We start from the raw sequence: 12,535 nt of genomic DNA, 5'->3' as shown, positions 1-12,535 counted from the left end.
AATTATGATGATTTCAAAGGCGTTTCAATTGGATTATCAGGAGGGCTTTATCTCGGATTTGAGGAACACCCTTAAATCAAAGGATTTGCAGGATTTTCAAATGGATAACGGGGATTTCAAGGGCATTGTAAAGGGATTACGAAGGTTTCAGGAGAGTTTCAAGGCATTTCAGGGGGTTTAAAAGGTTTTTGTGAAGGGGCCTCTAATAATCCTCTGAAACTTTCTGAAATGCCTCCGAAATCCCCCTAAAACCTCTACAAATTCCATGTTCTGCACCTGAGACCGTCCAAAACCCCCGAAAACGCATCTGTAACGTCCCCTTAGACCCTATGCAACGCATCTGAGACCTTCCGAACCCCCGTAAACGCCTCCGTAACGCCTCTGAAAGCCGCCGAAGAAGTTTAGAAACTTCCCTAAATGCCTCCGAAACCTCCAGAAAACCCCCTCGGTCCTCATGTAACGAACCTGAGACCAACGATGCCATATATACAGATTTATCTGTATTATACAGATTTTTGAGCATCCGTACAGATTGCGTATAATATGAAATACAAATTTCTGAGCAAGAGAGGTTATTTTATTTTTGTATGGGATACATATTTCTCTCCCAAATTTTGTATGGCATATAGATTTTTGAAAAGAGTGATACAGATTTTTTTTTTAATTCATCCGGCATCCCTGCCCGAGACGCCTCTGAAACCCCCTCAGACCCTGTAAGAAATTGATAATGTTATTATAAAATAATGACTAGATGATTGGCTTCAGTGTTTCGAGACATGTGCTCGTTGTTAGGGACAACGAGAAGAAACGGTCATAGTAGTCGGGAACCATCTAGGAAGGGAGAATTGGCTGAGACGTGGTGATATAAAGTCGCTTTTTCAGAGCACGAGTAATTGTAGAATTAGGTATTTTCTGTTAATCATCTGATCGTGATTTATTGAATCTTACTTTGGATTCGAGCTAGACCTTACAGATCACCTGAAGCACTCCAGAGACCTCATAATGCTCGCTGGAATCTCTTGGGAGCCTTTTACACGCCATAGAGACCCCCCTGAATGCCCCTGAGACATCCCTTGAAACTCCCTAAAACGTGCATGAGACTCACTGGAACTCCTTTGGAAGCTCCTGAGACGCCGTGAAGCGCCCCTGAGGCCCCCTACAACCCCCATGAGACCCATTGAAATGGCCCTGAGACCCCCTTAAACGCCATTGAGACCTTCTGATACCCCATGAAACTCTCTTGAAATGCCCCTGGGATCTCTGGGTATCCCTCTGAAACCCTTTGGAACCCTCTTAAACGCTCCTGCAATTTCCCTTTGCTCTTCCCTATAAACGCCCGACTGGTCGCCGTTGCCACAGTTACCGTTATTATTACCCACTTTGATCACCAATTTGGGACTCCATCAAGAATCTGGGCTTTTATCACGAATCCGGATTCCCATCACTAAGCTAAGCGCCCATAACGAATCCAGGATTCTATCACGAATAAAGACGCCCACTTGCACAACATATCTAGGCCTCCATCACGATTATGGGTTCCCATAAAAAATTAGCACTAATTTGGATCTCCATCGCGCTCTAAGCTCGACATCGGGTTTTATATCACAAACCTGGGCTTGCATCTCAAATCTCTGGCTTCATTAATAAATCTTGGCTTCCATCACGAATCTGGATCTCTATTACGAATCAAGGCTTCCATCACGAATCTGGGTTTGACTGAGTTATGGCGGAAAGTGCTCAAAATTAGAAGCCACTGTCCAAGTAGCTCGGTTCCCTACTTCCGAAAGTTTTTCTTGGGATTCCTTCAAAAACTCCTTAAGAAATTCTCGTTGGTATTCCGTAGATTCATCCAGGTATTTATCTAGCTATTTTCCTTTCAGGATTTTTTCAGGAATTATTCCAGAAATTCTATCGGGGATTCACCCAGGAATTTCTGCAAAGATCCCTCTAGGGGTTGAAAAAAAATGTCTGGGTGTCTCCAGAAATTCTTCAGACAATTTATCTCAGGGGATTTCTCCTGGGTTCCTCTACATATTTTCCTTAAGTGCTTCTATGGGTTCCTCCTGGGATTCCTCTAGGATTTCCTCGTTGTATTCTTACAGGAATATCTCTTGCTATTGCTTGAAGAATTTTTCTTATAATTTGCTCCGGAATTGCTGCATAAATTCTCCTATAATTTCTTGCTGAGAATTCTCCTGGAATTCATGCCAAGTAGAATTTCTCAAGCAATTTCTGCTGGAATTCCTCCAGATATTCCCCCCAGTACTTTGTTTCAGAAATTCCTCCGTGGATTTCTCCAGGAATTTCATCTGGAATCCTAACAGGGATTTATTTAGGAATTTCCTCTAGGGATGTCTCTAAGGATTTCTCTGAAAATTGCAATAGAGATTCTTTCAGAAATTACTCAAGGGATTTATCCGGGAACTCCTCTAGAGGTTTCTAAAGAAATTAAATACGAGATTTTTTCAGGAATTTCTGAAGGTTTGCGTCCTGTAATTCCTCATGTAATTTCTCCACTATTTTTCCAGGTATTCCTCCAGAAATTTCAACAATAATTTCTCCAAGGATTTCTCCAGTGATTACTCTGTCCAACACTCATTGCCCAGACCATCATTCCATCAACTCCTTTCGATTATCTAACGATTTTCTAGGCTGTATCGTTGGCACTATGCGTTGACTGAATTTAAGTAATTTTCATAAGATATATTACTGAGCTTACTTTCTTCGAACAACGCTACCTGGAGCTTTTGTGGGTACGCCATGTCGACATTCGGTTGATTCAGTAACCCTAGTCTAGGATATATCTCGGCGGTCGTCCGTACCGTACATAAGATACTCTTTGACGCATTTTCAACATCATTAGGTAGTGTTCAAAGTCGTCTGCTGGTCAACACTTCAATCGACCAGAGTATCTTTTTCAGAATATTGAGCGATTTGAAGTCATCTGCGGTGATCTTGATGTCGTGACAGTGATTACACTCGTGGCCAAATTGCGTGTGAACTACGTCCATGTCATCATCAGTGCTCCCGGAGCTTAGCTTTTCTGTAGAGCAAAACCAAGCATCCCTCGCAATCGCAACGGTTCGAATATCCTTTTTACCCCAAGCTCATGAGCACATGTTGCTTCAAAGTTAAGATTTGACCGTGAAACCAGATGCCTTCTAAACGCAGAGTAAAAAATATCTCTAAAACAAAACCGCAACCCTTTGCAACCGAGAAACAAAAAAAAAAAAGATCGCCCCCTGAGTTACGCGGGTACACTGCTTCTGGTTATTGCTTAAACAGAAACTTCAAAAACCAGAGCGCAAAAAAAAATGATCCGCGTTCAAAACCGCAGCAAAGCCAAAACATCGGTGAGGACCTATACCCACATCATCATCATCATCATCCCCATCGTCCGTCGCCTTCCAGATGTTGTTTTTCTGCTTTCTTTCTGATCCTGATGGGATCTCTCTCTGCTCCGAAACTCCGAAAATTTGCAACATTTTGTGTAGCGGCTGCCCGATGCTGCTGCTGTAGGTTGTCATCATTGTCTTCATCATATCTTCGTCAGCATGTTTTTTTTTTGTTTTTCCTGGCGGTCCATGTTTCCCGAGGTCGGATGCTTGGAAGCAATAATAATTATACGATCAGTGCACATCAGAGCACCAGGCACAGGCACAGCAGACAAAACACGGCCAATCCGACCGCACCACGAGGCGACAACATCATAACAATATGGATCTACCTACCTAAAGGGAGGACTGTGGGGAGCTAGGTCACTTTTGGAGTTGACGGAACCTTCTTAGCAATGAACTAATCGCAGAATTGTGTAAGTGTTTGGTTTGTTAATTGGTTGTGTCGAAGTGATTTTGTGTTTAATTATGCGAAAAAGGATATAGGACAGGTAGACTTTGCTCTAGTGCAGGTTTTTCCCTAGCAGACCCACCTGACATAGAAGTAGGGCGTTAGTAGGCGAAACCACCCTGACTACCACCACCTATCTCCTGGCTACCACCGAAGGAGCTTCAGAAACCCACCACCAGATGTCTTGAAGGGTATCATTCAGGCGGCCATAAGGAGGGCGAATTTGGAGCCATTGCAAGAACCCCGAATGAAAGGGCAATGACCGATGCCTCAGGTCAAGAACCCCGAAGGCAGAGACTGAAATTCCACTCGCTCACTTGCCTAAACACAGTTGAAGAGACTAGTTCGAGGAAAAGTTAAAAATTGTGAGCTAATTTAGTTACACGAAAGCTATAGTGGAAAGAGTGGAAATACGAGAGGAAGAGGAGAAAGAAGTGAGCGGAAATTGGACATCAGGTAACGGCCATGGACCACTATTTTTCTATTACCGTGGTTTGACCATTCCATTCACAACAGGACCCCGCCGTTTTGGTATAGAAACCACCACATTTCTATTACCACCCCTACGCTGTCCTAGTGCCCCATTTCGGGCGAATTCCGGCATCGTTGTTGGCCGAAGACCGATCCGGCAATATCGGTATCCTAGGACCCGTAGGAAGGTCCCTGGAAGCTGCAGCGAGAACCCCTAGAGCCATCGCGGAAGCAGAAAGTGGCCAGACGTGGCCGAAGCCGTAGAGAACGAGAGGAGGACATCGGCGGCCATTACCAGGCTGCGAGGAAAGTGTGGTCAGGTGGTTGGTGAGGAGCAGAGGGGCCCCGACGAAGAAAAGGTCAGATTAGCGTGTAAGAAAGTGGGAAGAAGTGAAGGTTAAGGAGTAGGCCAAACTTGTGTCAGAATAAAAGTTAAGAAAGATAGAATAAAGTGGGAGTTTTTTGAAAAGTGAAGTGCTTGTGGTTTTCCTGGGTCTAGTGCGAAATTTCCCTGTCCCGCGGTAAATTAGGGGAAGGCGTGCCGACCCTGAGGCAGTTGAGTCGAGGAGTCTCTAAGACGCTCCCGATTGGCTGACCCGATACTTACAATTGTGTTCAGAATTTAAATCTTCATTTTTAACATATCAGCTCCTTAGATCTCTGGTAGTATTTAGGAATTGGGAACAATGTCACGGAAGACCACTTGGTCCTAGTTGTGGCAAAGATCTCTGTAGCAATCTATAGATTAGACAAATCGCTCACCGAGTACCTTGGTGTGCCTCGGATGTTTTCATTCTCGGAGGAGCGTTGAGAATCATCCGTAGAAACGTGTCTTGAACTCTTTGGACTTTCAGATGGTGGGTTTTGGCGCAACTCTCTTAGAATGGCTGGCCATATTCAATCACTGGAAGGATGATCTCTTGTTCTTTTTGGGACAATGTTTAGTTCCGGTTGAAGGCAGGATAAAGAACCTTTGAAGAATAAGTTACATTTTGAGTACAACGTGTCAACTTGACTGCTATCCACGGTTAAGCCACGATAATCGACCACTTTGGACCATTCTACCTCTGAATCACTAAGGGTGACTTGGCAATCCTCAGTCGGAACAAGTCTGGGATAACGAGCCTGGATAAAACAAAGAGGAGAAACGTCAAAATTGGAACAGTCGATCTAGTGTCATCCCCATAGTTGCAATCGAGCAGGAGACCTGTCAAAACGACAAGGATTCTCCACTTTGGTATACTCGAGACACTTTAGTCTGGGACGGCCTGGGTCATAGCAGCATTCACGCAAATCTACCAACTGGTGAAGCAATCTGCCAGAACGTTCAGGGTTTCCTGAAACCTCGACCGACGTGTGCGCTCGCATTTGATGTCCAGCAGGTCAGGTAATCTGTAGGGACATTCATACTTCAGTGTAGGCTCTACGTGAGCGCTCGTATTACTCTACCATTGGGGATGACTGCTGTATCATCGATGAACAACGACAGATATCCGTTTCCAGGTAATTTGAGTATGTCCTAAGTGAGCAGGTTGAACTCCTGTCAACTTCAGAGACTGCAATATTCAACGAACATACCTTACCTTACCGGTCAGGCTAAGGCCGGGGTGGCCTCTGCTGTACATAGTAGCCGCCTCCATTCCACTCGGTCCATGGCTGTTTGCCTCCAGTTCCGCACTCTGCGTAGGGTCCGCAGATCGTCCTCCACTTGGTCGATCCACCTAGCTCGCTGCGCTCCACGTCTTCTTGTACCGGTCGGATGACTCTCGAGAACCATTTTAGTCGGGTTGCTATCCGACATCCTGATGACGTGACCCGCCCACCGTAGCCTCCCGATTTTCGCGGTATGGACGATGGTTGGTTCTCTCAGCAGCTGATGCAGCTCGTGGTTCATTCGCCGTCTCCAAGTCCCGTCTTCCATCTGCACTCCGCCGTAGATGGTACGCAACACCTTCCGTTCGAAAACTCCAAGGGCGCGTTGGTCCTCTGCACGTAGGGTCCATGTTTCGTGCCCATAGAGGACGACCGGTCTAATCAGCGTTTTGTAGATGGTTAACTTCGTGTTACGGCGAACTTTATTCGATCGTAGAGTTCTGCGGAGTCCAAAGTAAGAACGATTTCCTGCCACAATGCGCCTCTGAATTTCTCTGCTGGTGTCGTTGTCGGCGGTCACCAGTGAGCCCAAGTACACGAATTCTTCAACCGCCTCGATTTCATCACCGTCGATATGAATTCGGGGTGGCGGGCGCGGTGATTCCTCCCTGGAGCCCTTTGCCATCAAGTACTTTGTTTTCGACACATTAATGACTAATCCGATTCGCCTGGCTTCACTCTTTAGTCGGATGTACGTTTCCGCCATCGTCTCAAATTTACGAGCAATAATATCAATATCATCGGCGAAACCAAGCAGCTGAACGGACTTCGTGAAAATCGTCCCACTCGTGTTTATCCCCGCTCTTCTTATTACACCCTCCAAAGCAATGTTGAACAGCAAGCACGAAAGACCATCACCTTGCCGTAACCCTCTGCGAGATTCGAAGGGACTCGAGAGTGTCCCTGATACTCGAACTACGCACATCACTCGATCCATCGTCGCCTTGATCAACCGTATCAGTTTATCCGGGAATCCGTATTCGTGCATAATCTGCCATAGCTGTTCTCGATCGATTGTATCATACGCCGATTTGAAATCGATGAACAAGTGATGTGTGGGCACGTTGTATTCGCGGCATTTCTGCAACACCTGGCGGATGGCGAACATCTGGTCCGTTGTAGCGCGTTCACCCATAAATCCAGCCTGATATTGCCCCACGAACTCTCTTGCAATCGGTGATAGACGGCGGCATAAAATTTGAGAGAGTATCTTGTAGGCAGCGCTCAGTAGTGTGATCGCGCGGTAGTTCCCGCAATCCAACTTGTCGCCCTTTTTGTAGATGGGACACACGATACCTTCCATCCATTCCTCCGGTAATACTTCCTCCTCCCAAATCTTGGTAATGACCCAGTGTAGTGCTCTCACCAGTGCTTCTCCACCGTATTTTAGAAGCTCGCTTGGTAGTTGATCTGCTCCAGCGGCTTTGTTGTTTTTCAACCGGCCAACCTCCTCCTCAATCTCTTGAAGGTCAGGGGCCGGAAGTCTTTCGTCCTGTGCACATACTCCTAGATCTGTTACCACGCCACCTTCGGTACTTGCAACGTCGCCATTGAGGTGCTCATCGTAATGCTGCCGCCACCTCTCGACCACCTCACGCTCGCTCGTGAGAATATTCCCGTGATTATCTCGGCACATGTCGGCTTGTGGCACAAAGCCTCTGCCTCAACGAACATGGAAGGTCCTATAAAACAGATAGTTTTCAGTGATTTTCACGCCAAGTCACTGGAAGATTGTATCGCTGGAGCTTGTATCCCAGGTCAAACGTTGCCAGAAGCGTTCGCGATGTGAAATAAGGCAATGGCAGATGTTTTGGATTCAGACTAGTTCCGCCTGAGATGCGATACATAACTGGTCTGCTTTTTATCACGTCAACTTACCTACAGGAGAATTTCCATCTCCCCATCGTTGATCTTTTGTTTACAACCGGTTGCACTGAGAGGTCCAGTTGTCACAGCTATATGCCCTACCATTGCTTCAGAAAAATACAATGTAACAAATGTGTAACAACCTCATATTGACTGACTCCCCTACTAACAAAAGTAGCTGCATAAGAGCTTATGGAGCAAACTCCCTTGGAAGAAAGCTCGCTTAAGCTCTTATACAGCAAAAATGTTAGTTGGGTCTGAAATTCATTTTTTTAAGGCGAAATCTACCTTATCCCGATGCAATTATATCATTGGAAATGTAATGCAGCGAAGAAAAGGGAAGAAGAATTCACGTCTTGGGCGATGACTTTAGTTTTCTGAACTTCAAAAACGCTCAAGTGAGGATCTCGAACCTAGTTATTGATTCATAGCTCAATTTAACTACCATTCTCAAGCATAAGAAGTATATAAACTATTCAGGTCTAACCCTTGGTGGTCGGCTCTGAGTGGTGGGTGCGTGTTGTAATCCGATCGCTTCTTTTCCCCTCTGTCCCAAGCTTCTTCCCCAACGCTACCCATCATGTGGCGCAAACATTCCCCGTCCCAGCTAGCGGCAAAGGTGGCCGGCAGTGGCGGTGCGGGTAATTTGATAGCTACCCACTTTTCCGCCACCCCTTCCCTTTTTCCCACAGAGCGGTCACAATCTCCGGAGGGTGCTGCTGCCTTGTGGGGTCCTCCTACCGCACAAAACCATATGTTACCGAGCTCGGGTCGATTTTCCGGTCGAGTAAACTCAATCACGGAATTTGTGTTATTTTCCCCCTTTGAGAGAGCTCGTAGCGAGTAGGAATTCGACCCACCGAGGTGAAGGCAGCCGGCGCGGCGGTCGAGCAGGGGAACGATCCTCTGTAATTTGAGAATGTTCTGCCTCACCTTGCGGTAGTGGTTGCACTTAGGGGCAGGCGACGACACGGCGCAGTTCATTTTGCGGTACTTTAGTTTTAACGCTCAATTTAACTTCTCACCAATAATGATGGAGGAGAAGTGCGTAAATGCGGCACGACATGGCTGCGTTCCTAGTCTCTGAAGCGCGGACAGCGGAAATAAAAGATTGAAATGGCTTGCGTATGACAGGCGACGAACCTCTTATGCATGGTCGTTCATGGCATTTGCATTTCTGTTGCTCGCTATGCTGTAAGTTCTTCAGATCTTTCCAATATTTCAGGTTGATTTCAATATTCAAATGATGAAGAAACCGACGGCTTCGGTAGTGCTTCATAGGTGACTTCTTTAGCCTACTAACACCAAGACCTTCCTCAGGCAGAGATAGCAACGGATCCTTCCAATTGTTCACCGATTTTTTTGGACGGACCATAACTGGGTACTCAAATGATCACTTCGAATTACTTTTAGATCGCATTTCCTTCAAGCTCTCGACAGCACTAACAGCAATGTTTTCTGATTTCCTATCTTCCACAGGGCAAGGCGCGGGGGAGAAGGTCAGCCGTCTACATGCGATCCCTGTTCCAGTCCCATCTCTACAACCTCGGCTGTTCGATACAGAAACATGCGGGCAAGGTGTTATTCGTAGCAATATTAGTTCTAAGTACCTTCTGCGTAGGCCTCAAATCTGCGACGGTGCACTCCAAGGTGCACCAACTGTGGATACAGGAGGGCGGCACGTTAGAACACGAACTAGCCTACACGCAGAAATCCCTCGGTGAAATGGACTCCTCGACGCACCAGCTATTGATACAAACCCCCAAGGACATGGAAGCCTCGATACTGCACGCGAACGCACTGCTAACGCACCTGGAAGTGGTCAAACAAGCGATATCGGTCCGGGTACACATGTACGACATCGAATGGAGCCTGAAGGACATGTGCTACTCGCCGAACATACCGAACTTCGATACGCATTTCATTGAACAGATCTTCGAGAACATCATACCGTGCGCAATCATTACCCCTCTGGATTGCTTCTGGGAGGGCAGCAAGCTACTTGGACCGGAATACCCCGTTGTAATACCGTAAGTCCTCTCACCCCAATTTGACAATTTCACGATTCTCACCAACGTTCTATCCCTTTTTTCAACAGACATCTGGCAAACAAGGTACAATGGACTTCGTTGAATCCGCAGAATCTACTCAAGGACATCAAAGCTCAAAACTACCAGTTCCCATTCGACACCTTGGAGCAGTACATGAAGCGTGCGGGCATCGGAACCGGCTACACCGAAAAACCTTGTCTCAATCCAAAGGACAAGCAATGTCCGGAAACTGCTCCCAACAAGAAAAACCAACAAACCCCAGATGTTGCGTCAACCCTAACCGGAGGATGCTACGGTTTCGCGGCAAAGTACATGCACTGGCCCGAAGAACTGATCGTTGGTGGCGCCACGCGCAACCGATCCCAGCACTTGAAAACCGCCAAAGCGCTGCAAACCGTTATCCAGCTCATGGGCGAACGAGAAATGTACGACTACTGGAACAACCACTACAAGGTGCACCACATCGGATGGAACCCGGAGAAGGCCGCCGAAGTGCTCAATGCCTGGCAGAAGAAGTTCTCCGCTGAGGTAAGTTAGGCTTTCCAATCGTGCCACTCCATAAATCTAATCCCTCTCAAATTCCACACAGGTCAACAAGATCATGCAGACGGAGGTCAAACCTCTCTCCTACTACGAGGTGTTCGCCTTCTCCTCGGCAGCTCTGGACGACATCCTCGGCAAGTACTCCAACCCGAACCCAATCAGCCTGGGGATCGGAATTGTCGTCATACTGGTCTACGCAGCAATCACGCTTCTTCGGTGGAAAGATCCAGTCAACGGGCAAAGCGGAGTGGGTGCTGCGGGTGTTCTACTCATCGGAGTTACCACCGCCGCTGGATTGGGATTCTGCGCCCTGCTCGGAATCGCTTTCAACGCCGCAACTACGCAAGTAATTCCGTTCCTTGCCCTCGGACTCGGTGTAGACCATATCTTCGTACTGACCCACGCTTACGCCGAACGAGATAACAACGAACAAACCGGCCAAGTACTCAAGAAAGCTGGTTTAAGTATTCTCTTCAGCGGTGCATCAACTGCCGGTTCGTTCTTCGCAGCTGCTATGATCCCCGTTCCAGCACTTCGCGTATTCTGCTTCCAAGGAGCGGTCTTGCTCGTTTTCAACCTTGCCGCTGTTCTTCTAGTGTTCCCCGCTATGGTGTCCCTAGATCTACGACGAAGACGCGCTGGACGTTCCGACATTCTCTGCTGCTGCCTACCAGCACTTCCGACAACGAACAACGACCTCAAGCAACGATCGCAACAACAAAACGCTAACGCTGATGACTCCCTCATCGACTGTCCTACAAAAGCATGTTTTAGCTTCTCCATCTCGAAGTTCGCCGTCAAGCACTACGCACCCTTTATCACCAAGAGCTCGATCAAAGTTCTGTCCATGCTAATGCTAACGGGAATCATTGGCGTTTCACTGTTTGCCTCTATGAAGCTTCCCGACGGCCTAGAGTTAACCGACCTCGTCCCACAGAACACCAACGAGCACAAGTTCCTCAGCGTGCAAGGCAAACTGTTCGGATTCTACAGCATGTTCGCCGTAACGCAGGGAGACTTCGAATACCCGACCAATCAGAAGCTGCTGCACGAATACCACGAGGCGTTCGTAAGGGTATCCCACGTGATCAAGAACGACAACGGAGGCCTGCCCGAGTTTTGGCTGAGCCTGTTCCGCGACTGGTTGATCAACCTGCAGAAGGCGTTCGATCGAGACTACCGGGAAGGGCGGATAACGCAGGAACGGTGGTTTTCCAACGCCAGCGACGACGCGATACTGGCCTACAAGCTGCTGGTGCAAACCGGCCACGTGGACAACCCTATCGACAAAAGTCTGGTGGCGCAGGTTCGTCTGGTTGACTCGGAAGGCGTAATCAACCCGCGGGCGTTCTACAACTATCTATCGGCATGGGCCTGGAACGATGTACTTGCGTATGGCGCGTCACAGGTAGGTTTTGAGAATGCCGACACATTCACGAATGATGTTAACTAACCACGTCGTTTTTCTTCTGCTCCAACAGGGAAACTTGCGCCCCGAACCGCGGGAATGGTTCCATTCGCCGAGTGATTTTGAGCTGAAGATTCCCAAGAGCGCCCCGCTGACCTACACGCAGCTTCCGTTCTACCTGCACGGACTGAGCGACACCCAGGACATCAAGATTATGATCGGTCAGATTCGCGAACTGAGTCGACGGTTCGAAGCCCGTGGTCTGCCCAACTATCCGTCAGGTAAGATCGCTTTAGCTTCCTTATTGAAGATTATTAGAACTAACTGATCTTTTTTCGATCTATTTTCGCAGGAATCCCATTCCTCTTCTGGGAACAGTACATGAACCTCAGGCCGTGTCTGCTGAAGGCGATCGGGTGCGCTTTAGTGGCTGCCTTCTGTCTGGTAGCACTACTGCTGCTGTCCGTATGGGCTTCGATCCTGATCGTGTTCAGTATCGTCACCATGCTGATCCAGCTGTTGGGGGTTATGATTCTGCTAGGAATCAACCTGTCGGCCATTCCGGCTGTCATACTGATAGCCAGCATTGGGCTGGGCGTTTGCTTCACCGTGCACGTGTCGCTGGTAAGTACTCATTGTTGCTTTGTGCAGAGAACAGCGTGACAAAATTTGATCCAAAACATTGATCTCTATTCCC

General features: G+C 47.6%; 1 protein-coding gene across 1 annotated transcript in view; it reads left to right on the top strand.

Annotated features, from left to right (window-relative positions):
• Nucleotides 1–12,535, top strand: part of LOC109422261 (protein patched) — an 89,605-nt gene that overhangs the window by 74,566 nt on the left and 2,504 nt on the right. The window contains exons 2-6 of the mRNA XM_019696875.3: nt 9,316–9,866; nt 9,935–10,415; nt 10,477–11,838; nt 11,912–12,119; nt 12,191–12,462. Of these exons, the coding sequence (XP_019552420.2) occupies nt 9,316–9,866; nt 9,935–10,415; nt 10,477–11,838; nt 11,912–12,119; nt 12,191–12,462 (2,874 nt within the window). The remainder of the gene's footprint in view (nt 1–9,315; nt 9,867–9,934; nt 10,416–10,476; nt 11,839–11,911; nt 12,120–12,190; nt 12,463–12,535) is intronic.

This window comes from Aedes albopictus, chromosome 3, assembly GCF_035046485.1.
Source record: "Aedes albopictus strain Foshan chromosome 3, AalbF5, whole genome shotgun sequence".
NCBI classification, from domain to species: domain Eukaryota; kingdom Metazoa; phylum Arthropoda; class Insecta; order Diptera; family Culicidae; genus Aedes; species Aedes albopictus.
This window is presented reverse-complemented; position numbering and strand designations above follow the sequence as displayed.